The following is a 27,355-nucleotide window of genomic DNA, read 5'->3' as shown; positions in this document are numbered from 1 at the left end:
AGTTTTCACCACAAGGACAGTCAAACTTTGGAGCAGATTGCCCAGAGATGGGATGACATTTCCATCCCTGGAGATGAGGAAGCCCTAAGGGACTTGGCCTGAATTCAGCATTGATCCTGCTTTGAGCAGGAGGTTGGACTTGATGATCACCTGAGATCCCTTCCAATCTGAATTACTCTGTGTTGTTGCTAGAAAATGTTAGACAAAAACCTAGCAGGAAAGGCTACCAGCTACAAGGTTGTGCATGGTTATGGACTTACTGACCTACACTTAAGATTTGCAAAGTGAAGAAATATGATAATTTATGAGCACTTTCAGTTTTGGAGCCTAAAATAGAACATTTTTTTTCATATGTTGCCTTTTAAGAAAATAATCCTGTATTGTTTACTGGAAGACAGCTGGAATTTATTGGATCTGTGGCTTACATATGAATTCGTGTCTGTGATTCTCTAGCCCAGAAGTATTGAACTGGAAATCAGAAGCCTGAGATGTTTCCTACTGATTTACGATGTGATCGTGAACATCCTGCTTCAGCTCTGTGTCCGTTGCGTATTTGTAAAATGAAGGTGATGGATATCCAGCTTTGCATAATGATTCTTGAGTGTTAGCAAACTGCTATGTAACTGAGCAACAATGACTAAATAAGGTGCCTATGTTGTGTTCATAGCCTAAAAATCTGGTAACAGCCTCTCCAGTAAAAAAAAATCCATTTGCTTTAGTGGAGTTCCAGTATGTTTCCATTTTATTCTGGAATAATGGCCTTTATTATGGCATTTATTCTTTAAATGGTAGCTTTAATATAGCAGAAACTTTGACAAAGATTTATCAGTATATAGATTATTACTAGTTTACATCTATTCTTAGTTCGAAGTATATTTCATATGCCTGTCAAAGTAGTTCTCATTTTATGATTATTAGAACAGTAACTATTATCCTATCAAAGAAACAAAGCTTAATAGTGGTCGCTTTCCGGCAATTTGTTCTCCATGCTACAAGGAAAACTAATGAAATAAAGGATTATTACAGTTTATTTTTTTGCAAAGCATTTTAAAATTGTTTGATAGTGAGAATCTCTTTTACCATCTACTCTGTTTTTAATATTGGTCTTGAATTTTATATGATATGATGCAAAAACTTGTTTCAAATTATTGTCCCAAAATTCAGTTTGCCTCAGGAGTTTGACCTTCTTTAGTGTCCAGGTTATAATCTGCAACAAGATAAACCTACCCCGAACAAATCTGATTTGGTAAAGGAAACATTGCTGAGATGTATAGTGCTAATGCTAGTTTTAGCTTTCCAGAAATCAAAATCTGAAAACTCTGGAAGGACAATTCCATCAGCTTTTGGAATGCTGGTTTCCTTTAAGGAGTATATAAATGTGTGCAGTGCAACAGTGAAGTTGTTCCTTAAAGTAGAAATGCATCTGTCTTTGTCCTTCCAGATGTACTGATGTATCATCAGTACAGGAGTAGAAAGAAAATCTAGAGTGGAATTGGTTTGCTTTGGCTTTGTACGCTTTTATTTTGACTTGGCTACTTTTTAATAGGAGGTGAACAAAACACGGCATAGTGATTCACATGCTAGAAATAGAAATCCAGGGATTTATACAGGCAAATCATGTTGCAATGATGCTGAAGAGGAATGTAAAGAATACTGTACACTGTAGACTTTTTGAATGTGCTTTTATGCTAGAAACATGATGATTCACTCTGTTTGTCACCAACCCATTAGCATTTTCTTTTTCATTTACGTTGAAATTGGAGACAAATGTCCCTTGTTAATTTTTGTTAAGGCTAAAGATGTTTAAAAGACCAAAAATTAGTTTTACGCTGAGATCATAAGTTTAAATCCTGGCTTCTTTTTGAAGAGCACATATAATGCCAACTCTCATCTACAAATCTTGAAAAGATCAATTCCATCCATTATGCAATAAGGTGAAGTTAATTTGGCCCCTAAAGCTCTGAACTAACAGGGATTAAAAAACAAACAGAGTCAATGACCTCATTCCCTTGATGTGATCTCAATTAAATATACTTTTCCTCCATGAGGAAAGTAGAAAAGCAAATTATTGCTTCCACAGTAAAAAAAAAATAAACTTCCCAATCCAAAGGGAACATTTTCTTATTTACTTTTAACGTGTTGCATTTAAATTACTGGGCAGTGAGACAAGCAGGGATTGCCTTGTGTTCGGAGCACTGCCCGAACAACTAAAAATACCTGTTTCAATGGGATAAGTGAGAGGATGTGCTCCAGCCTTTTTTAATGAGGTCGTGATAAGTCACACTGAAATGACTGGCTGAAATTAATCTGGAGAAATCAATGGGGACTTTAATTAGTGCTGTAGCTGTACAGTATTAGAATTTCTTTGAGGTCAGTGTGATGGTAATGTTACACTGACTGTTTGCCAATCTGCTCCACCTTTCTTCTTCAGTAAATGAGTTGGTGTTTTCCTGTAATAAATTGATGTAAAGTGCTCTCTAAGATAAGTTTTTTTTTAATTAAATTCTTGTCTGGAAGGGTACGTGTGATTTATTATGCAAAAAAAAATGAATGTAATCACTCTTAGAAATGCAAACGCCACTGTTTCGCTGTCATCTGTTCGGTGTATTTTTCTCAGTTGTAAACCAGCGTACTTCATGTTTCCTAATGCACTTTACTAAGAAAAAAGTTTTGAAAGCAAGATGCTGTTGTCTTTCTATAACAAATGGGGTCCAGTCTTTCAGGAGTGATCGGTACTTGCATGTCCGTTAGTGTCCAGTGGAGTTGGAGAACCTGTGGTTATTTCACAGCTTCCCAGCGGGGTAAGGCTCTGCTGTAGACTGATGGTATTTTGGAAGCAGCTGAGGGGCCGCAGGGAGAGGCGGGTGCCGCCCTCGGTGATGCTGTCCTGGGGAGTCAAAACCGTGGTACCAGGCAGAGACCCCAGCACAGCACACTCGCAGCCAGCCTGTGCGACAGCCTTCTGCACAGCACCCTGTGAATCCGTAACAGGGCTAAATAATTAATATTTATAATATTATGTATATTATTAGAATAATATTCAACCGCCGATGGATTTTTTTTTTTTTTCATATTTAGAAAATTTTGATGAGCAGCAAGTTTTTTTCGCTATCTTTTAGGGATTAAATCGTAAGGTTCTTATGCAGGCACAGTTCTTAAAATTAGCACTTTATGTGTGCATCCTTGCTGGCAGGTCTTTGCCATGACATTTAGTTTTTCATCTCAAGTAACACTGTTTAGTAGATAACCTCTGGGACTGAAAATACCTGGATTATTTATTTGTCATTTAACTGCAGACAAAGAGGAGACTTTGTAGGAATCAGGAAGATCAGAACATTCTGATTGTTTGATTTGAGCGAGCTGAGGTAGCTAGCTGAACATATTATGTAAATACTTTCTGTTTAATAATTTTAGATTGTAAGATTCAAAGTCATGAGCAAGATATTCAGTAAATGTGCTGACTTTTATAGTATAAGAAATTTTTCGTGTCCTACCATTTCTTGCCAAAAGTGAAGTTTGTAAGAGCTACTATTTGGGTAATTACAATATTAGGATTGAGACTTGGCTAATTTTCATTTTAAGGATGTGATTTGAAGTGCTGTACTAAAGTTATAATTTTGGATGACAAAACTGAAATGAATTTTTATTAATCCACTCAAATTCTGAGGCCTTTAACTGTTGCTAGGTCCATGTTATGATTGATTGTACCTTCTGCCTGGAGTGCGCGTGTGGAGTGGGAACAGCGTGAGCAAATGCTTGTGCAGTGAAGTTACTGGCTTCACCAGCTGTAGCCTACGTGCCCTGAGTCGGTCTCTGCGCTCCTCAGGTTCCTGCTACAATCTGATAGAATGGGTATCTCTCAGTTTGGGATTTTTCTTGCTGTTTTTCTTCCACGTTAGATTTTGGAATGGCATGTAAGTTACTGGAACAAACATATCTCCTTTACATGTTGCACGAGGCGGTTTGATCCTGTAGCAGATTCATAAAATAGGGAATGCAGAGGCATATGTTTTACTCTCACCTCTTCTACTAATGTGGTGATGCTTCAGAGTTTCTTATTTAATCCGTAATGGTTCTCCTTCTCGTCTGCTTTCTTTATGTAGAATATTAGTATTAATTGTACACAGTTCCTGGAGCTACCTTTGCTCCTTAAAAGTAGTAAAAAGTTAATCTGCAGAAGGCTTCTTACAGGATTTAGCAACTTTAACTCTGGTGGTATGTAGAGAGGAGGTGGTTTCTTGCTGGTGCCTTGAACTGTGCTCTCGCTTGTGTTGCAGCTCTGGTTGTAAGCACCGCATCTGCTGGCTTTGCCATGGCCCCGGTCCCTTTTGACCTGACGTGTTTCCTGCTCGCCTCCCTCGGAACTGGACTGGCATCCTGTGCAGCCAACTCCATCAATCAGGTCAGTCCATCTCTTCATCTGTACCGCAAAGTGGTGGTGTCCTGGCCTCTGAAACACCGCCAAGGAGCGTGAATGGATGTCTGGGAGTGCTGTGCCTTCAGCTGCCACATGAGCTCTGAGCCGCTACAGCTGACACCGCAAAAGGAATTAAAGTCTGCAAATTAAAGTATAGTTGCTAGGCACGGTGTGTTTATTCAGAATTGAGTTGATGAGGTTTTAAGCCTCCCAATAATAATGTTTATCTTGATAATACCAAGCTTGGGTCACTCAAGATGACATAGGAAGAACTGTGTAATTGGAGTATAAGAATAGCCATCGGAGCTCCAGCCTTACAAGCCTGGGTCCTCGCTTGTGTTATTGTATGACCTTGTTGGATCTGGTTAAAGAATGGCTCAGGGCACCTTTCTAAATGTCTGCAGTGGGACTTAGGTGGGGTTTGTGTGCATCTGTTCAGACTGGAATCGGGGTGTCTCTTGCGCATCTACAAAACGTACTGAAAATCTCCGCCTTCTGGTAGCTGTTTCATGCTGGAGATGTTCTGGGTCCCTGAACTCAAACTTCCTTGAATTTGTGAATGTGCTTGTGGAGCTTGATGCTGATCTCTGGGCTCTCTTGCAATCCAGCTGTGAAGGAAAGTTGCTGTTAGGCTCTTCCTAAGTCCCAGAGGAGGGCCGAGCTAGTGAACAGGTAACACCACTTGTGGTGTTGAACGGAGTTACAAAGCATACCATGGTCACTTTCGGTTGTAGATATGGCCTGGAAAAAGAAGTGGCAGTAGCAGTGCCACCTTTGATAGAACTTTATGATTTCAGCAATCACTTGGGAGGTGGCGGGGGGCAGTCTGAGTCTTGGGGCCCTGCTAATGGAATGGGGCATGGAGGTTTTCTGTGATCTGTATTCTGGTGTCACTTTGAGTTGAGTTTTTTGATGTTTACACCTTGTAACGCCTCAGTTTTAGGCACCTGGTGTGCCTTTTGAGATTGCACCCCTCAGCACACGTCTTGCTCAGACTGAAGTGAGTACGGGTTTTGCTGTTTACAACTTAAAATTGGGGTAGGCAGTTAACTTCGTGTCTGTTTTCTTTGCAAAACAGGAAAGATGCTACATCATATGTAGTTGTTTGGAAATATTTAGGTAACCTACCTAACCTGAAAGCACTTAAGTAGCCTTGAAAAATAATTTGAAGAAAGTTACACTTTTTTTCTGAAGTTATTTGGTTATCATGTACTCATGTACATATTTTTCACATAAAATCTGGGGAGAAAAGCTGTCATAACTAAGGTGAAGCTTTCCTGGGTTTGATACAGTTTGAGGCATACTTTTTATCTTTACTACAGGGTTTTTTAATACTAAAAATTCGTTTTATTACTTATAAATCCTTTGAAATATTTACTGTTATATTTACTTTCACCTTTGTGGATACTACTGGACTAAGAGAATCAATTATTTCTGTTTTAGAGACTCCTGTGCAACTTCTCTTTCTTGAGATTTTGATAGATCTTCCTAGAGATTATATTCACACACAAATAACTGGTTTCCTTTGAGCAATATACAGAAGCTGAAGACAATGTTGTATTTTGTCTCAAAATTAGCCACTTTTTAGACTCTTGGAAGTCACTTTAAAAAATCTTGAGATACTTGGGGAGTACCAGGAATCCTGTGCTATAATTAGAAGTTTGATACTTTTGAGGCTTGCTGGGATGGGAAAGGAAAGTTCGGAGTGCAGTAACTTTGTGCTTGGGCTCATAATTCACTATTTACTGAATGCTGTCTCACCACAGGGACAGTGGTTAATGTGCCCTTAAATAGAGAAGCTTGCTACAGCCTCACAAAGTGTAGAACTGTCTGTCTTTCACAGTCTAAGCTGAATGCTTTAAATTTGCGCGCTGGCTCGTGTTGAGCCACTTGCCTGTGCAGACAGACCTTCAAGGCAACGACTTTTATTAAGGAAAATAAAGAAGCAGCGTTGGTAATGAAGCAAAAAAAGAGAGCTGTGGTTTATCAATAGATCCTTTGAGTTGACGAGTGTCACTTTCCTGGTGTTGCTGTTGGTGCCGTGTCTGAACTGGCTGCGAATTTAATTTTTGATAAGTGCTGTAAGCTTGGGTATCCATCTCGACCTTTGGGAAGGAGCACGTTTGACTTGGAACTTCCTTTATTGCTACTTTGCTCTGTCCATTGCTCCCCATACGCATCCTCTTCCCTGGCAGCTCATGACTCACGTTTCCCTTGTTGCTCTTTGTTGTCCCTTAAGGACCTTTTTACATGATAACCGTCTTTCCGCTTCCCATGTTGCTATAAATCTGTACATCTTTAAGGGCAGCTCGTCTTTCCCACTCCTTATTTCTGTGATAAATCTGTGTTCACGATTTACAGTCCTCAGATATGTCGTGGGAAGGTAGAGTGTCGATTGTGTAAGATTCTTCCCTGTGATTTAGGACAGGATGTGAGGAGCCTGGTCCCATGAAAATGTAATAGAGGTTCAGTGATATTTGTGGAAGTATTGGTGCAAACTTTTAACTGTTCACATTCTGTGATTTGGTTTTTTTCCTTATCTCGACCACTTTATTTTAGCAATCTGGTGGGAGCTGAGGCCAGCTTACCCCCATTGAATTAACTATTTAAGTTGAATTAACTACTGGGGAGGGAACCAGTACTACCCTAAGTGAGGCACAGAGACCAAGAACTCATCTTTTATTTATTTATGAAGTTGGTCTAAAATAATGTTTTAATTATCAGTTCCTCCCTTGATTTCAGATGGCTGTTTGTCATACTTGAAACATTTTTTTTCCTAACCGCAAGAGCTAGAAAGTTAACAAAAATTTACCAGTGGAGGTTCTTGCCCCACTTTCACTGTCCTTCCAAGAAAGCCATAATAAAAAAAATGGTGGGAGTTGGAAACATTGTGTTTTTCCATTGTTTATAGAAGTGCAATCTGGATATTTATCAACCAAAAGCATGTATTTACAAACAAGTTTCACAACCCATAAATTCCAGCTGTACTTACCAATGTAAGTACAAATTCTGTGAAATTGGTTAACTATTTTTGAGAAGCTGATGGCTGACTTTTTTTTGTGAAAAGGTTGTGTTGGAAAACAAAGACAAAAAAATACTTGAGCATGGGCTTGCATTAGGGGACATGTGCCTGTTCTACAGCGAGGTCATTCTAGAAACGTTTGTGTAGAAAATGTCAAGAAAAGTATCTTGGAATAATTGATGTTAGACAGTAGTTTGAGAGAAACAGAATCAGGCTGGTGGAAAATGTCATGAATTCAGAGGATCTGGATAAATACTAGAGGGTCCTTGGGTTTTCCTGGAGAGTGGGTTGGGTCTGTGGGCTCTAAGGGAGCAAACTCCTGCTGAAGGTGCCAAATAAAAGATAATGTTTTATTTCTCTTGTCCTCTACCAGCAGTTCTGCCTCTGCCTCACCCCTTCGTATCACAATACTTCAGAGTTGTTCTTTGCACCTAATCTAGCATTTTAGTGGCACGCTAATCCAGTGGTCCCTGGTTCTCTTCCACATCACGCAACACTGCGTTATATCCTTCAGCCCTTCAGGATTGTACTACAACATGTCACCACTTTTCAGTCCCACCTGCTAAAACTGCTTTCCTCCTTTTTTTTCCCTCTTTTTCTAATGGCAGTCTTTCTTTTTTCCATCAGTGAAGTAACTTAAAATTATTTTGGGCAGGTGTTCTTTATTGGTGTTCTGTCTTTTCAAAATAATCACTATTTTACAGTGCTTTTAATTTAGAAAAACCCAAAACTTAATGCATTAAGCAAGGAATAGGCTGAGACACATTTTTACTGTAACATTACGAAGCTAGCCAAAACCACCGGAAAACCTCGTTATAAGAGATCAGTCTTATTAATTGCAGTTCTGTAAGGAAATGGAAATCTGTTCCGTGGTTTTATCTTGTAAACATTGCATGTTAATCTTGAATAAAACAAATAATTGTTCCTAGGATATAACTTCTTTTATACTGTCTGCTTTCCTGACTCGCTCAGGGTTGTATATTGGTACAGACACACAAGAGGATATTTTACCTTAGTGTTGTTCCTTACAAGTGATAAAAAAGAATAATCAAATGTTGATTTTTTTGATTGGTGAAGACCAATTTTGTAACTTATTTTTTCCCATACTATACTCATCCTGTCATAGAAATGCAGTGGAAGAAAAAGATGTTAAGTTAGTTAATAATCTTTTGCTTTTTTGTAGCTCTGGTTTTTGATGATTTTTGAAAGCTGTCTCAAGTTTCAAGGAGTAGAGTCTTACACTTACATTATGGAGAAAACATGTCATTTTTTGAGACTTCTAAGATACTGGCCTCTGATTTATGGAGAAGGAGATAAAACATGAAGAGATGTTTACAACACAATACACGGCATTAAAATGTTAAAGGAATCACATGCACGTTTTATATGTCAAGTACATTCTTCTCTAACTGCAGCACGGTTAAAAATTGGAGAGAGCTATAAAGATGAAAGCAGGATGTTTAAAATGGCTTGAATTTAGTAACCGAGAGAGAAAATGATGTGGTTGGGTTTGACTGATGGCACCTTGAAAAGGAAGCAGACTGGAGTTAGAGAGCTGAAAATAAGAAATATCGTAAATGTGTTAAGGAGAATGAGAGAACAAATGTAAGACCAGTTAACATCCCCATCCCTTCAGGGTCTGATGTGATGGCTGTGTTTTGTGATTAATGTCATCCTCTTTTGACAGCGATAATCCCTTAGAAGCGTAGTTGTAATGGGTGGGAAGGATGGGTTTGGTGTTTAAAATGCTGGGTCTGAGTTCAGTTGCCAGCTTGTGGACTGTGTGTGTGATCTTTTGTGTTAAGAAAAACTGTGATGGTTGTTTGGATACTGCAGCGATGGGCACCAGGGTAAATAAAATCAAAGAAAGAGTAGCCTCTCCTCTTGTTTTCAGACCACTTAATATCTCTATGCTGCCAGGACAGCTGTAGTCTTCACCTTGTATGATATTTTGCTGCTCTGTAATGACTTGATTGACTGGTACTCACAAAACAACTTTAAAAATACTAGAGAATTAATAAACCTGCTTAGATGAGCAAATATTGCCCCATCGTCAGGGAAAGGTCAGCTGAAGCTTCTGTGTATAGTAACATTTTGAAACCTTCATCGTGCCGCTACGCCTGTAGATGAAGCTGTGGTTCGCTGTACCGATGGTCTGAAGTCATCGCTTTGACGGTTGTTTTGGCAAATATGGGTTGATCAGCAATACTTGGACTCCGGGGAGCGAAATGGGGAAATTGACCCAGTTCAGATAAACAGTTCGTACCGTAACGGCCAAGCAACAACGGAATCAGTTGTTGGAGCCATGCTAACGTGCTTGTACTCCTGCACTTAATCACAATGAGTTGATGTTTGTTGTGTATTTATAGTTTTCTGAACTACCTGATATTTAAGGTCACGTAACAGGATGAAGGGAGTAGGAAAAAGTAAGTTTGAGGGTTTTTTGACTTTTGAAGTAAATGTTATGAAAGAATGTGTGGCGCTGATTGTACCAGAAGTCCAACACCTTGTTCCTCTCTCAAGATATATTGGCTGTAACTGTTTTAGCTTGCTGGGCCAGTAAAAATTGTAATTCATTTTTCAAGGAGGGGAAAAAACCCATGAGGAATTTGTTATTGGGAACACCTGCGTCGCTGGGAGGAGGAGGGTGGTTGGGAGATGTGCTGCCAGCTTCCATGGCCGAGTGGAGTCATCTTATCAACTCCACATTTTGTTCAGGGTTGTCAAGCAGTAACGATTATTTTATGTGACTAAGATGCAATGTCTGAAATAGTTTTTAAGTATTAACTCAACCCTTCTTTCCCCTGTTTCTCCCTGCCCCATGAAACAGTTTTTGTGAGGGAGAAGGAACCTGGGTTGTTTGTGTGGGATTGGGTCTCACCAGTCTCATGCGCGTGGGGTTTTTTTTGTATCTTCTTTTGTTTCTGCAAGTTTTAGAAATAATTTGCTTTTAGCTTGATCAGAGACCCTGCGATACTGTTTTGTTTCTCAGTTTCCTCTTCTGAGAGATGTTTAATGCAGGGATTTTGGTCATAGAAGTAAAAATAGCTCACACTGGACTATTAGACCCCAGGTAAGCTGTCTGCTTTCTGTGGCTGTGAAGAAGAACGTAAAGCGGTGTGACATTAGTAGTTGTGTTCCTTTCAGAGAGCGCTGCTGTGGTTTCTGAACAAATCTGTAGAGAAATCTGTTATGAGGATTGAAGCAATTGAAAAAAATAAAACAAGGGCTAAACTAATGGGCAGAAAGTGGTGGTTAGTGGTAGATGGTTGGATTATTGAAGAAGTGGAAAAGAAAAATAGCAGGAGTCTGGCAGTCCCTCAGACTCCTTTCTCTTTATTTCCTGGGGAAGAAAGTCAACTCAAAAGAGAGAACAGCAGTAGTTGTTCTTATATTCTCCCAAACCAAGTGGTTTGGTTTTGTTTTTTTTTTTTTTTGTATTATCTCATCATGCCTAAACTTTTCCTACCAACCTACCAAATATATGTTTTATTGAATGTCTGAAGGCGCATAGTGGGAACTGTTTATTCTGATGCTAACATTATTAATATGCTCTCATTCAGACCTGAGTTGGAGGAGATTACTTCTGTCAGATCATCCAGCCTACCTCCAATCGATGCAGGAGGGTTATCCCAAGTAATGTCAAAATTCTGTCTTGTCAACTCTGTGAAGACTCTGAATTTTTTTTTCCTGCTTCCCCTTAACAGACTACAACACTGCTGAGTTTGAGTGAGAGAACTTGTTTTAAACACTAACAAGATTTGCTCCATACAGTGTATTTGAAAAATCTGATAGTTGAATGATTAGCTTAAAGGGATTTAGAAGGAGCCTAAAATGACTTTCCAAGGTTTTGGGTTACCAAATCCAAATACTTCATGCCTAGCTAACAGCACCTTTCCCTTCCTGCATGCACCCAGAACGAGCCCAGCGGCAGGCGTTTCCCCTTTTTCGGCCGGGAATGGTGAGCGAGTCCATCAGCCCGCACTCCTGGTTGTTCATTGGAGATTAACACCTGATGCGTCTCTGTCTCCCTCTGAAGTCCCCTTTGTTTTGACGGAGCAGATTGCCTGCAGCAGGCGGCCTTGCCTTTCATCTGCCCCCCCCAGCGATCAAACGATTGTCAGGAGTGGTTATTAAAACCTGGTGTTTAGCTCTGGAGTATGGGACTGTCAGTGCTGGAGGCAGCCCGTGATGTAATTTACAGTATATAATAAATATAAGAGAAGTGCAACACTGGAAGTCTATCTTGTGCTCTAACGTGTGCTGATATATGCTGCTTTGATATTTTAACTGCTAGGCGACCTTCATTAGTGGTCACTGAGGATCATAACTTACGGCTCCGTCAGATGATTCATAACTGGAACAGTTAGATCAAGTTAGTGTGTAGGAATCCTTGATATCGAGAGGGAATGGCTCAGCCTGTGAAGATGTATTTCATGAGCAGTGAAAATGATGAGCACTAATGAGAACCAACCTCTGAAGGACCGATAAATTTTAAATGCAGAGATTAGCTTTGCAAAGCATAAATTATTTGACCTACAACTGAAACTTGATAAAGGATCTTGGAAAAATGTTGTAAATTAATGCATACCATTGTTGGAAGAAATTATCTTTCCTCACATACATATTGTGCGAGTGTTGTACGTGAAGAGTCTTCAAAAGAAAGTGGATGGTTCCCACAGCCCTGGAGAGGGGGCACTTGGTCCCCAGTCACCAAGTGTGATGTTCAGCAAAGACAATGAATATAAATAAAACAGTGTGATTTTTACTGCTTTGGGTCCCTCTGTGGCATTCGTTATTAGCATAAAGCTTCAGATTTTAGAGTGGTTTAAATATTTTGGTGTGATTATTTCTCTTATGTTACATTTCTTATAAATTAAAATCCAGCAGAAACCATACAGCGGGTAAAAAGTTCTATCTGATGTTACGCCCTTTCTTTCTGGATCATCATCCTTCCTGATTTGCTAGGTAGGTTTTTTTTTCTGTGGATACATGCAGTAAATGCACTCCATTCTCTGTTATTTAGTTGGGTGTTGGGTGCACACTTTCTATCCCTGCTTCTGTTTGTTGGTGAGCAGTTTGTGTTCTAAATGAACACTAGAAAGTGGGTAGGAAGGTAACGGGGGTTTTGTGAAGAAGATATGTCTGCAGGGACTGCAGCCGCCTCTGTGCTGCCAGGACAGTCAGCCCTGCGGTCCTGTGGTTTCTTTCTCCCCAGCTGATGCTCTCCTTTCATCCGCATAGGCCCTGGTGATAGATGCGGTCTGAGAGTGAGTACAGAGAAAATTCCCGGTGTGTTTCTGAAATATCAGTCTGACCAGTAGGAACTCTCGGGTGGTGACTGCAGAAACCACTTAACTTCTGCGCATACATGAATCCTCAAGATGACGTGATCTGATGCTACAGGAAGTTTTGTCTCATTAGCACCACACTGAAAGATTCTCTGGAAAGAGTGGGGGGCAAGTGAGGTAGGGAGAAAAGAAAGAGCTAATTTACCAAATGATTAATTGTCAGGAATACTTCAGTGGTGTGGGGTTCCCTTTAGATCCAATGCCAGATTTCCCCTGGAAACCCTGATCACAGGCAGAACAAAGGAATTTCAAAGGGCTGAGATGATGGAATGTGGAGAGAGCACTAGACAAAAGGGAAAACCTAGTACTTAATAAGATTTATCTGGCCTTTTGATCCGTAGGAGTATTGCCTTTCTAAGCTTAGTAAAGGAAAAGTGCAAATAACTAGTCAATATTTTTGTCAGTCTTTAAACACATGTTTTGATGTCTTCCAAATCACTGAGAATTTCTTCAGCAATGCAAGTAATCTTATTAGATAATTAGTGAAATGTCATTTTCTTTTTGTAATTTGAATGATGTTATATTCATCCTGTTTATTACCTTGAGTTAGACTCCTGACAGTTTCAAAACCGGCAATCCAGTACCTTGTGTACTGTGCTGTACAAGAAATAACGAGTATGTGGTGAAGTATGACTCACAAGGGTTAAGGAAAATTATTTCCTGGTTCCCTGAAACAGCCTACCTATACCATTTCTTTAGGGAATAGCTCATTGAAACAAAAACCCAGAGCATTCGAACGATCCCTTTCCTTTTGAATTATGTTAGGGCTTTCTCTTTGAATTTCCATTGTTAAAAAATACTATGTAAATGCCAGGAGTTCAGATTCTACTTTGTCTTTATAATGTTGGACAGGATTTGCGTTCAGTAAAATTGAGTAAAAGTCCCCTTTCTTGAGTTTTGCATGACTGTTGTTGCTGTTAATACGAAGTGTTACTCTGCTTTGTCTTTGTTACATGCTCTGGTTATCAACGACTGTGGCTGTGAAGAGTGGACCAGGCTCATCGTGCTTTGCAGTTCCCATTGGCAAAGGCAAGGTGGGCTGGAGCAGGCACTCACAACGTTCTTGCCGGTGTGGGCTGCAAGATGTTAATTTACCTTATGTAGTTTGACTTTTTTTTTTTTTTTCCAAAGCTGCAAGATGTTGCAGCAAAGCCTTGTGCAGAGTTGACTCTACTGACCTGATCAGCCAGCGCCCAGTAGTGGGGTTTGGGAATCATCTTTCTCTGTTGTAGCTGAGTAGGGAGAAGGCAGAGGAGATACCTCCGTGTTATGAGGGAAGGGATGAGGAGAGCCTTGGCATGCCTTTTCCTGGGAACGAGTGAAAGAGCAATTGCTATGGATGTTTCCCACTGGAAGTGGAAAGGATCTTTCTTGTGCAGTTGCTAGGACTGCTGTGACTGTGAGGTTGAGGAGATGCATTATTTTATTACCAGGGAAACTCTTAGTTTTTTAGGGACTTTTCATGGGGGGAAGCTGAGAGCAACTCTATTTCCAGTTTTGATAGGGGTCTGAGGTAAACATGTGCATATTTGGGGGAATGTCTCTGTAGCCCATGCAGTAACTGATACTAGGAAGTCTGATGACTGTGTAGTGTGAAGTGCTTAATTATTTCAGCTCTTCTTTCCTTGGTCATATTGCTCCTTTTTTGGCATCTTTATATAAACTTTAACTGTCGTGGTAGTTTGGCACAGACATCATGATGACATAATTCTTTTGATTTTTCCTTCAAACTCCATAAATAGTTTGTTGGAAAAGCACCTCTAGGATTGTCAGGGTAGCAGGTCACTGAGAGCGTGATAAAGCGTGCTCTGACAGAAATGATGCCCCAATAGGTGTGTTTGGTTCCAGTTTTGAAAACTCTGTCACATGTAATAGCACCAATCTTCTCTTGTGCCAGTGCTTTGGCATTTAAACATGAAATTTTTGAAGGCACGGTAACAAGTCTTTTAAGTAGAGTCTGTGGATCAGGGCAGATGTGAATTACAAAGCTCCTTCCCTTCATATCTATGGTTGTAGTACAGATTTTTGTTATTTAATATCTGTAATGCAATAGTGTCTTGGAGAGTCCGGTGATTTTCCTGTATAAGAAGGTGATGATGTGTGTCCTGCAGAATTTGCAGCCTGGGAAGTTACAGGATGTGAAAGTATGAGGGTTTGCCTTTAAAAACCAAAGCACTTCTCTGAGTCGCATACTTTTTCAGGGGAGCAGAGAGAGATTGAAAAGCCAGTTGATTAGCCTGTGGAAATCAAAGAAGGTAGTTACTGTCATGAGAGATGTAGTCTGGAATGGGAACAAGCTGCATTAAGCGTGTAAAAACTCAGGGACCATCCATCTTCTTTCTGTCCGTGACTTAACTGAACCCTGGAAGTGCTGAGGAAGTATTAACATTTGTCAAAGGTTGTGTTTGTTGGTAAGGCTACTTAGGAGCGTCAGCCTCGAGTTTACTGAAAATCAACACACGTCACATCCGCGAAGAAACAAAGTCATTGAGAGTTGATTTATGCTGATGAAAATTCTTACTCGTAAAATGCTTTTTCATTTTCCCTTCTGTTTCTCCTCACGGATTGGGTTGGATGGTGCTTTAAGCACTAGCAAGGTACATTGCCTGATTCTTGGAAGTGTGCCTGTGCTATGCAAGAGGTTTCCAGTGTGTGATCTGCCTAATTTACGGTAGGGTGAGGACACGTGGCATGTACAATATTAATGTTACCAACTCCTGGGGCATTTGTCCGTTGTCCTAAAAAGATCTCTTCTACCCACAGATGCTGACAACTGGATTTTTTTTTTTGTTTAAAAATTTGTCATGCTTTAAGTAGATGGACGTCTGACACATTCCTTGGGAAGGTGTAGAACATATATCTCTGTATCTCTATCTCTGCAGTTCCTTGGATTGTGTTGGGAAATGGCCGTCCAAATTGCGCTAGAAAGTCAGCAGTGTCCCCAGTGAGATTGTAACACTGGTATGAATAGAAAGCCGTAGTAAATTCTTTTTAAAATTTTTATTTGTAGTGTCGGGTAGCCATTTACCACTAAGTGACTTTTTAAGAGGATTCGAAGCGTAAGCTGTTTAATGAACAAGTAAACCACAGCTCTGGGCAGTAATCCATTTCTTCTGGTTTTTATGAGATCTCTGTGGAAACTGCAGGAGGAGGTTATTTTTCAATACCAAAATTATTAGATGCATCATCCAGATTAAAAAGCACAAGGCATGTTAGTAGTGTTGTTAAACTAGGACAAGGAATAAAACGGGACACGTGGATGGAAACGTAAGAGTTGTAGCAGCTTAATAATATAAGCTTTGATTTTAAACCAAACATGTTTGCATATCTCTGAGGTTTGGTATTCTCAGGTCGCTAAGGGCTAACTCTGTCTGGATCTGTATAGATTATGTAAATTTTTGAAGTTAAACAGACTTCTAGACGATGAAAACCTGTCCCTATAATCCTCCTTTTAAGACTTTTTTCTTATTACAGTCAAAATTTATGTTGATGCTCCTAACGGAGACGTGACAATCCGTTTTAACTTCAGAGAGTATCATAAAGGTGATGGCATTTGAAAGCAGGCTGAACAGTTCAGCATCAGACTCATTTTTTATGTTCTGAAATGAGATACTTTTAAAAATAATAATCTTTTACAAGATGCATTAAGACTTAAAATGCCTTGTGTTTATTAAAGGGCAATAAAAGCAAAATATTATCTTTGAAGGGCATACTTTATAAAAATGTTTATCTGAAATTGTCTTAGACGGGGGGTAACTGAACTGGAAGTAGAGAACAAAGTTGCAGTGAAGTGGAGGACTCTGCTGTGTTTAACTTGCTGCTGTGCTGATTACAGCTTGATTCCTGAAGTGTTTCTGCCGTCGTTTTCGGCAGCTTCCCAACAGCAGGAGCGTGTGGGATGGAGCCCCTGGTTCATCTGGGCTGTCTCTGCTCAGTGAAGCTTTTCTCACTCCCAAGGAGAGTTCCCGTGAGTGTTTCAATAAGTAGCAGAGCAGTGTCTGGAAGGGACAAATGCAGAAAATCACCTGGCAGAGTTTCAGCCTTAACGGGTGAACGTTGCACTGCGATCTGTGTTAGATGCACATTCTTCATCCTTGATTAAAGTCTGCAGAGCGAGGACCACTCCTGCTGGAAATAATTCCTGCCTCCTCTGTGAGATGATGGTTGACTTTAACTCCCACCTGATCTGGATGTCTCTAAAGTTTCTTTTGAAGTGGGGCCAAGAGGTGATGCAGAGGCTTATAAGCAGGGCAAGTTTTGTAGGGAGAGTTAAAATATTTTATTAGAAGTACTGCTAGAGTCAGAGAAAATGGATAACCTATAAAGCACAAGCTTTCTTCAAGTCATCATGCAGATGTAGTTCCGTTGCTCTGGTGATGTCTAGAGACTAGTCATCTTGGACTCCAAGAGCTGGTTTTACGCCAGGATTGTGTAAGAATAAATCAGTGGTATTAATACAATGCCGTAATTAGCTTCTGAAGAGCATTAAGTCGGTGACAGCGAGGCAGAGTGTGATGAAGGTCTGTAAAAGCACAACTGGCACGGAGAATGTCTTATTTACTGTCTCTTGAAAGCAAGAATGAGAACCCTTAGCAAAAGGCAAGGTACAAATGAACAAAAGGACTCTGTTCTTCACGCCGTGTGCAGTTACAGTGGCACTCCTTCCTGCAGGAGCTTGGGATGATAAAGGTTTTGGTGATGGTGCTTGTGTTTTCTTTTACATCTTTGGGATTTGCTGTGTTTATTTTTCAGTTTTGGTTACTAACAAATTGAGTGACACTGAGACATACAACTGAACACAAGATTTAAAAAAAAAAAAAAAAAACCAGCAAAAACCAAACAAAACCTTGACAGACTGCTACTGAAAACTAAAGGAGCTGCAAAGCAAATTGCTTTTCTATCCAAAAATCCACCCTTTGCGGTCACTTGACCCCCAAAAGCTGTTTTGCTTCTGCTGCTGTTCCTGCTGACTCTTTGTGCTTGGAGAGCTGTAACCTTTCTTTTCAAGTCTGGATTTCACTGCAAGTGCCTTGGTGGTTTTTTGTCTCTTCTGCTGTAGGTTGTGCAACCTCTGTGGTTTTTTTGGTGGTTAAAAAACAAAGGTAGGAAGGCTGATTTTAAGTATTTGTCCCAAAGAGAGAAATAAAGGAAACAGCCAAGTGCTTAACTGCTTTGGCATGAAACCTGTTTATCACAAATGGCTCTGTGCGTTGCTGGAGAACTTGAAGAAGTGGTGCTTGGGGATGCTCTTGGAAGGGCTGCCCTTTTCAGTGGGATCTGGAGCAGAACTCTGAGCAGAAATGGTTGGTTACATCTAAAAGTAGGCTGTCTCCCTTTTTTTCTATTTAATTCTCTGTTACTGACAAGGGTATCAGATTTAAGCCATGCTTCAGGCAGTCATGGTAGAAGTTTTCCTCCTTTCCAAGAAGGTCTCTCCATAGGGGCCAAAATTGCAGAATATTTCCTTAAGCCCCTCTCTCCACGGGTCTGTGTCTGTTCTGGTTCTTTGGTGGTGTATATTTCTGTGTGTAATTTGTGACTGCCTGTAACTTCCAAAGAAACCCCTCAAATAAGTTATCCCATGACGTAGTTGCTCTATGCTTTTGCTGGCTTCAGATGTGCAACCCCAATGCGGATTTTTTTTTTTTTTTTTTTCCTCCGGAGCTGCTTTGTCGGTACGTTGTTTAAACGCCTGCAAGTCCTGTGTGAGTGTTTCTGGAGGCAACAGTCGTTGTATTTCAGAAAGCGGCATTAATTGTGATAATGTAGCGTACAGCTCCTCTTTGTGAAATTCAAGTCTTTTTACCATCACCACCTTCAAAGACAATAAAAATTCCAGTCTGCATTTATCTATTCCCATGTGAGGAGTTACTGCAGTGTATATTGTATCGTTCCATGTGAAATTCTTCTGCTTAATAGTCTCATTTATACACAGTTGTCTGAGGTCAGTTTTCCATTTTGCAGTTGTCAAACAGCTGTCAAATTAAGAGACCAGATCCCAAAGTTCATTTACATTTTATGCCATTCTTTGGGTGCCTGTTTTATATCTTAATATAACTGATGATTTATCTACATATCTGAGTCTTCTTTCTGCACTTGTTTTTCACAGATGTTCACATCCTCTCGCTCTTCAAGAGCAGCCCTTAAAATAAAACTTCTGTAGCTTTCTTTTTTTTTTCTTTTGTTGAGGCTTTTGATTATACAGCTAAAGGAAGGAGAGTAGTGTCTCTTCAGTGCGGGCAATGGAAATGAAAACAGTTTAAATTCCACCTCATATTAATCATAATTTGAATTCTGAACTGAAAAACAGAATAGTAAAAAAAAGTTCTGAAGCAAAAAGTTTTGAAACATTGCTAGGAATGACAAAAGAGAGAATCTCAATTTCATTCATTTATCGTTGGTTTTGGTTAATAATTGGCCTAGCTATTGATTTCCTCCTTTAACTTTTGATTTTTTTATTTTTCAATAGGAAACCAAAATTAAGAAGGACTTTGTTCACAAATCATCTTTGTAGTAAAATGTATTCGTTTTTCATCCTCAGGAATATCAAAGGCTATCACATGCGCGAGAACACAGAGACCAACTCGAATGCTATTTGTGGTTTTGTACTATGAGGATTCTTCCATTGCTGAGCTCCAAATGTAAATTTATCCAGTGAAGATTTAGGAGTTGTTTTCTTTTCTTTTTTTTTTTTTTTTTTTTTTTTTTTTTTTTCTCCAGTGGTGTAATGATCAAAGGAATATCTCTATACATGCCATTGATGTCTTACTACAAAGTACTTAAATAGCCTGAGGTAGCCATCTACTTTATAAAAATTCCTTACAGACAGGTAGGACCCTTGGGTGTTAAATGTATACTCGTGAGTTGGGTGTGTTTTCAGGGGAGGAAGGCAAGAGAGATACTGTTACAGGCCTCGGCAGCTCTCCGTAGCGCTGAGCTTTGAAAGGCTCTTTAAAAAAGAGCCTTAAATTATGGTCACTGGGGGAAGTTTGTCTAGGGTACGCTGTGCCAGAAAATGTTTCTGTGCCATTTCAATGTCATTCACTAACTGGTTCAAGAAGTGTAACTTAATTAACCCTTTCCAGGTTTTAGGGGAAATTCTGGTTTGTGCATACGTATTTGCCTCTTGCATTCTGGAAAAGACAGTTCAAAGACTATCAATACTCCTTTTGGCCGGTTGCTTAGAGGCTCTGTGGTTTGCTAAGTAAAGGGAAACAATATCCTTGCTATTTGCTGCATTTCATAGGCATTTCGTAGGCAATTATTAGTCTTTTCAGTTGATGGGATCCGCATTGGGATTGTAATAAAACACAAGTCGATGTGAAATTGGATGCAGACTAGGAGAGCAGATAAAACCAAGTGAAAATTAATGACAGATGTAAAAGTTATTGGTAATAACGTAGTCATCTTTTTACAGTCTTTTTCAAAACTATATTTTTATTTCAGCAGATGTCACTTGAAATCTTCAGAGTAAATCACGGCTTTGATTTTGATTATGATCTCGAACACTGAAAGTAGCTTAATTGTGATGGGCTCTGACTTATTTATGGGTACGTTTCTACATCTGAGGGCAGGTACACAGATCCCAGGCTGCTGGGTTGTTCAAAAGGGGTTGTTATGGCAGGATGCAGAGAGCTCCAGTAGATCTCTGTAAGTCTGTTTTTATGGTTTGAGATGTCAGTAGTATTAACTGCAGGGTCTGCAGAGCATCCTTGAAGCTGAGGATCTGTCATTGTCCCAGGTGGGATGTGGGGAGCTGTGGGGCTGATTTACCCAACTTTCCCAAAGAAAAACGTGGAAAAGTGCTTCTTTAGCGCTGAGCCTTAAACAGCACTTCTATAAGCAACTGAAAAAAGCCTTCCCCACTTGTTCTAAATCATAAGCAAGTTTAATTATCTTAACTTCTTGTATAAGAAAGACCATCCCAGGTCAGGCCAGAGAGCTGTCAGGCCACAGCCCTTTGCATCAGCAAGATTTGTTGATGCCCTTTCAGTCTTGGATCCATCGGGTCGTGGGACCTCCTCATTAATCTCTTCCTGGCCCTGTTGGCTATCAGCAGCACTGGGAGGAACATACTTGATGTGGGAGGTCTCAGGTGCTGCGAGCTGCTTCTGGTCCTCCGTGGAGCATGGCTGGGCAGCACCTGCCAGCTGCCTGGGTGTTGACAGGGACGGTGGTCACTCCTGGAGAAGGCTGGTCAGTGCCTGAAGCTCTTCCCTGTTTTTGCACTGTTGAGTTTCCTTCTCCTTTTCATTGTCCCTTGAGCTCCTCTCGCCACACCTGTTTGGAGCAGAGAGAAAAGGGTATTTTGCTTCAGTAGGTGAAAATCAGTGACGGAAGTATATGGTAGTAGATACTTAAGGTTAAGATGAGTACAGGCACGAAGGGGTAAGTCTCCAGAAGATTCTCTGGAAAGTTTTATCAGGTAGTTGTTGAAACAATGATGGTGTCTGTGTATCTGTGAAAACTTTCCTCCATGAATTTGTCCAGTTTCCCTTTTCAGCACTGGGGGAGGCAATGACCACTCATCTCCCTATGGTTTTCCATACCATTTATGATTTTATAGACATCTCCCTTATTCTCCCTCACTTGCCCTTTTCCGGGCTGAAGAAAGCTGCTCCTTCTTAGTTGTCCTATATGGAAGCTGTTCTGTACCTGTGATTGCCTTTGTCTTCTCTTTGAGAAAAGGGGACTCAAACTGCATCCCCTGAGGGTATAGACAGGGGTTTAGAAGGAATTTAGACAGGGGCAATGTATGAGCAGGGCAGCATCCCTCCCCCAGCAGGCATGTGTGTGTACACACATATACACACTCTATTAGTGAGGAGAACGGAGAACAGCTAATTTGATTAATCAAGTCCTTAACATAATTAAATTAAACAAGACCTCTTGGGACAATAATCAATCGCAGCGGTCAACAGTGTCTCTAGCTTTTATTTTTCTTTTCTTTTTGAAATAATTTTTGGATAGTGACTGACTTTCATAGACCTATCTATTCCTACCCTGTGGTGTCTCTTCTAGGGGAAAATAGCTCAGAGCTGATTGGTTTCTTTTCCACATTACATTTACATTTATCCATATAAACTGACTTCTGCCTCTCATTCGATATCTACTCACCTGGTATCTTAAGGTACTTCTGCAATTCTTCACTAACTGCTTCCACCCTTAAAGGGCTGAACAGCTTGACAGGAAAGCCAAGTGGTCTGTCCATCTGGATGTGTTCTGTTCTTGGGTGAAATAAGATCTTGAGATCTTATTATTGTGAAGTTCATTAACCGTCTTCCTGAGGTGGAATTACCTTGTTTTGAAGTGTTGAGCTGTTGTTACAAAAGGAGGGTCACTGCGACCACCACTGCCTCCTGTTCATGCTGAGAAAAAGAAGTAGCATCCTGTGGAAGGGATGCCCAGGATGTGTGGTCCAGGAAGGATTGCTGACAGTGCCCATCAGCCCGATGTGGGTGATTCTTGTAAGCCAGTGAGACTCTTCAGTCTGTAACAGAGAGATGATCTCAGTAAGACCCTGATTTTCAGCCTTTCCTGTTGTTTTTTTTTTTTTTTTTTCTGGCAGTCCCAGCTAAACACATTGGGAGCCCCGTTTGGAGGGCCCTGAATTTCGTACGTATCGGAAAGGCGTGTAGGACGGTTGTGCAAACCTGTGATTTTTGCATTAGGAGCCATATATTCTAGTGGTACATATGAGTTACACACTTCAATACCCTACGTTTTTGGTGTTGGGATGTCAGTAAGAGCGCTGATTTACACAGGTTAAGCACATGCAGTTTGTGCTGAGCTTAAGCAGAGCCAGCCGGGAGGGATGAGCCCACGTCCGCAGCTGAAGGCGCGGATGACTGAGCAGCCTTATCCTAATGAGAGTGCTCGGTGCTTTTGCTGCTCAAATTACTGAAGTGTTGGTTTTGACACATGGGAATAGTGATTTTTAAACCTCTGGTATGAAGTCAGAAGATGTTCAACTCCATTGTGGAAGGAGGGAGGCTCTGAAGACTTGGTGTGGTGATTTCAAGGTTAACCCATCATCTCAGGAATCCAAAACGTGCTCTGTGTGTCTGGCTAGAAGGATGGTTTCTGCTTCTGAAATCAGACTTTCTCCGAGGTCACTGCTGCTGTTAGTGCCTGTTCCAGGGTGTTTAGTGTTTGGGTGGAGGAAATGCATGTACGCGTTAGCCGCCTTCCCGAGTACCGCTGCGCTTGCCCCGTCCTTCTCACCAGAGAGCTGACTTTTCTCATTAGCCTCAAAAGAGAAAGTCCCCCCTCCTCTCCCCAGCTCAGCTGAGCAGTTGCATCTGTTTCAGATGTGGAGGATCACTGGTGTGCTCAGAAACTCAGTGCTTTTTTTTTTTTTTTTTTTTTTTTTTTTTTCTTCTTACCCCCAAAACTATATCACTTGCTCCAATGAAATGTTTTCGATTTCCCAGCAAATGGCGTCTGCTCTTCTGTAGTAACCTAGAGGCAAAGACAATTTTAGAGATGTGACACAGCGTGTTTTGTACTGATGTGCCCCCGATACAGTGTTTACTGTGTTTGTGCTCGCAATACCCTTTTATCTCTGTTTTCCCAAAATGAGCCCGAAACCGAAGCTGCGTGCGTTCCAGGCTAGTGTGTGAACCGCAGGACCAGCCTTTTTCTGGGCAGGAAAAAAAAAAGCCTATACATTGGTGACCGGCTGTCAGAGCAAAAATAATTAATGCATCACAAAAAGTTTCCACATGTTGGATAGACTGGCCTTATTTGTTATGGTTAATTACTGAAATTAAACCTGTTAGATAGGCAGGAAAATTTTCTCTCATGATTCATATGATTTGGCCCTAGAAAACCTGAAAAAACATAATGCAAACTGGATGCTAGTAAATTATTTTTGCACAGATCATAAAATTAATAGTACAATTTATATAAAAAGGTATAAATTGGAGTATTTAAATGTTATTTTTATGGCATATTAGGTGGAATTATTTCAATGTAAATGGTTTATTTCAAGGAAACTGTGAAATTGATAAATAAATCTACTCTGTTCCAGTGCTAAACATGTGAAATGTAATCTTCTTGAGTTTTACATCCCCAGGCCAGTGGCCTTGTGTTTGCAGGAGGATGTAGGTGCTACTAATGTGTGTAACAGGTGCACGTAATTTAACTGTAGAACTGGGCAAAATACCTTTAATCAGTTCATGTTAAGTCAAACCATATGGGTCCACGGCTGCTTTTCTCCGTGCTTCTGTGGATCAGCGTCCTGTAGGACCCAGCGGTGGGACGTAGAAAAGACCCGGTTGCTGAAATTTTAATCTTTCTGCTCCAAAGTAACAGCTGCAGGTAGTGCAAGTGCACCATTTCAACTTTTCTGCTTTTCTATGTGAGTCAGTTTGGGAGGTGGCAGGGTTGTGTGCGATGCCCCGAAGAGCGCAGCGTGTTTGTGGGGTTGGAGAACCGTTAAAGTAACTTCAACATCAGCCTGTGTTAGAAACATAACCGACACCTGAATGCGGAGAAAATAGAGGGCTCGTCTGGTCGATAGCTTTCAGCACTGAGTCTTCTGTGATATTTTAAAACAGATGTAGGGAAAGAAAGCATAAATGTCATGGAGAGATGGAAATGCTCACCGGGCAGGGTTTTCCAGCAGTGACTGATGCAAAAATATTTGGAAACGCGTAGCAACTAGACAGCAGCTTCACTGCTATCGAAGGCATGAAAATGTTTTCATGCGTGTAGACGGCATGTTCCTTTCTTCTCCTGGAACGTGAGTTTTACCAAAGACCACTTGAACTAGGACAGAAACAGATCTGCGGGTGGACTGAAGTAGCACGAGCATCAAACAACACAGATACCATCGCCGAGCAGTAAGTATTTCTGGTTTGTCGTCTTGTAGCATGTGGGTTTCTACTTTAAATCGTTGGCAAGTATTTCATTTTCCAGGCGCTGCGTTCGGTGTGTGTGTGCCCTGTTAGCCGGTGCTCTGGAGGAGAGTTCTTTCCTAGGGCTGGCTGTCTGGGTGGTCCTCCCAAAGCCGGAATCGGCGTCCGCACGGCGTATCTTGTCAGCGCGGGGCTCAGCACCACAGATTTATCTTGTAAGATAGCAGCGGCCAGAGCGTGCCGGCTAAGGATCTCTTCAAGGATCTTGTCTACAATTAATAAAACTAACTTTTGAAGCTGTCTTTTTCTTTCCTTGTATTAAAACAATTCAGAATGTCAGATTTTCACTTTGAAGTTTAATTTCAAGTTCATCCCTGTGCTAGTGGCCTACGTTTCTGTACATCACAGCTTCAAAACTCAGACGATAAATTTACTCTTGAGACTGTTGTAGGATTTGATTTCTTGAAAGCTAACCTTAATTAACATCTAGCTTCGTCTTTAGAGTCTCTTTAGCAATTGATTGCAAACAAATGCACACAAAGAAAAATTTCTTTTGATGGTTATTTAAAATAGCCATGGTAGTAAGTATACCTTTGATATACCATTTGGTATAGCGTACCAAAATACTGTCAAAATAATTTTCAAGGCAGATTTCATACCTCTTTTTTTTTTAATCTTTTACTTAAAGTAAATATCTTGAAGTCATTAATTTAATGACTTATTCTTTCTTCTACTGATACAGTATAAAAAATAAATGTTGCCTACTCTTATTAAAGTGTTTTTGAGAGAACTAACTTGGGAAGCTAGAGAAGATATACTAGGTAGCAGACTTAGGCACTAAGTAACCATAAAGTATTTCTGTTTAAAAAATAAGTTTTGTTCTTGCTGGTAATAGTAAGGAGAGGAAAAAAAAAATAAAAAAAAAATCCCACCAACAAAAAACCCAACCAGAAAACAAGGCAGAGCTGTCCTGTAGTGGGGAGTATGTGCAAGAGTATTGACGTTTCTTTTATACCACTTGTGAAAAGATTTCATCTTTATTCTCTCTCCTCTGAGAAGACTTCAGATCCAATGTTCTGGGCAGCAGAAGACATCCGCCCCACTTTCAGCGTTTAAAATACATGTCAGCACTTAAGTTGGGTAGACAGCAGCACTAATCATATTAAGCACAGTCTCCAAACTCCCGGTGAATGCATAATTAACACGTTGTTTTAGAGGTGCAGGGACCGGCGCGGAGGGCATAGCTCGCTGCAGGCTGGGGGGCCCGGTGCTTGGCGGGCCGGGCCGCCTCCGCTCCCTAAATCTCGTTCGTTACACCTCGCGCAGGAGCCAAGCCGTCAAGCAGCCTCCATTGAAGCGTTTGCCGCGCGGAGCTCTCGCCGGGACAGTAAATGCTAATTCAGTGTCAGTGAGAAAAATGCCGGTAACGGGGCACTGCAGTTAATAACGGCGCTTCTGTTGATTCATTGCTGGGTTTGTTGTGGTTTTTTGTTTTGTTTTTTTTTTTTTTCCCCTGCTCTCTGGATTTTGTGCATCTCACCACTTTGTTTTTAATTTTAAACAACTTGAGTGTGTTTTGCTATTTTGTCACCATTTGAGATGTTACTCCAAAGTTTACTTGATGCCAATGTGCCTTTCCATCACCTAATGCACTAAATTGTTGAACGCCTTCTGTTTAACCATTAAACTTCAATGTAACCCCTATATTTTAGAATTTATGTGGTTGGTTTTTGAAATAAGAATTTAATATTACAGGATGCAGTGTTAGAAATGTTGGGCAAACTGTGCCACATAAACATACACATTACGGATAAATCTGCTGCAACCAAAAGTGAGTCCTGGTTTAAACTTGCACGGCCACCTTCACTTCCAAAACGTGCACAATGTCTATCACAGAGATGTGGTATAGTCTGGTTTTTTGGTTTTTTTTTTTTTCCCACATTCTTGTGAAAACATTGTTTCTCCAAGTCAGCCATGTGTTAACCTCAAAAATGTTAGTTTTATGGGTAGCGTTGCCCTCATAAAACAAAAATGAATGGATAACACTTTAAAGAAGTCTGCATAGGAAAAGGAGTTTGAAATAACATTCTGCTCTGCCTTTCTTGACTAATTTAAACTACTGTTATATTTTTGGTTAAAGGTTAATGTGCCTTTAATTGGCCTTTTAGTCGTACATCTGTGTTTGCTTTTTGGGGGTGTATCGCATCGAACAGCGTGCCCTTAGCGTTCCCGTTTTTTTCCTGCTAATCTCGGGGGATGCTTCGTCCTTTTCTGAAGCGTACGGTCTGAACTAATTGCCTCCAAGCCTTGAACAGCTTTCTGCCAACAAACAGGATGATATTTTAGGTAATGCTAGGTAAATTCTAGCGTTGACTTTTAGATATTTTGAATAGGGACATGTCTGGGCTTCCAGATGCTGTTTGGAGTGATTTGGAGAGGGGAAAGAAAAGAAACTACTCTGATTGGCAAAGTAAGATTTTAATAAAAAACTTATAGATTTGATTATATAATGTAAAAGTTCTAACAAAGTGATTGATGTCTTGCAGCTTGAAGTTTATTTATGCCTTGTGCAGTACTACACTCCATTCTTTTGCATGGGCAGCCTGTTAGTTCCTCGTATTAGTATTTTCTTTACTCCAAATCTGCTTGGTCAGAAATCGGTGGTGGATTTTACGCTGTCCTAAACAGGAGTGGGATTTATCCT

General features: G+C 40.4%; 1 protein-coding gene across 1 annotated transcript in view; it reads left to right on the top strand.

The window, feature by feature from the left end:
• The window catches only part of COX10 (cytochrome c oxidase assembly factor heme A:farnesyltransferase COX10), a 102,806-nt gene that overhangs the window by 7,125 nt on the left and 68,326 nt on the right, over nucleotides 1-27,355 (top strand). Inside the window, exon 4 of the mRNA XM_086762274.1 lies at nucleotides 4,278-4,402. Coding sequence (XP_086618400.1) covers nucleotides 4,278-4,402 — 125 coding nt within the window. The remainder of the gene's footprint in view (nucleotides 1-4,277; nucleotides 4,403-27,355) is intronic.

Source organism: Chlamydotis macqueenii, chromosome 18, assembly GCF_036417535.1.
Source record: "Chlamydotis macqueenii isolate bChlMac1 chromosome 18, bChlMac1.mat, whole genome shotgun sequence".
Lineage (NCBI taxonomy): Eukaryota > Metazoa > Chordata > Aves > Otidiformes > Otididae > Chlamydotis > Chlamydotis macqueenii.
Note: the sequence above shows the minus strand (reverse complement) of the source record. Positions and strands in the feature narration are given on the sequence as shown.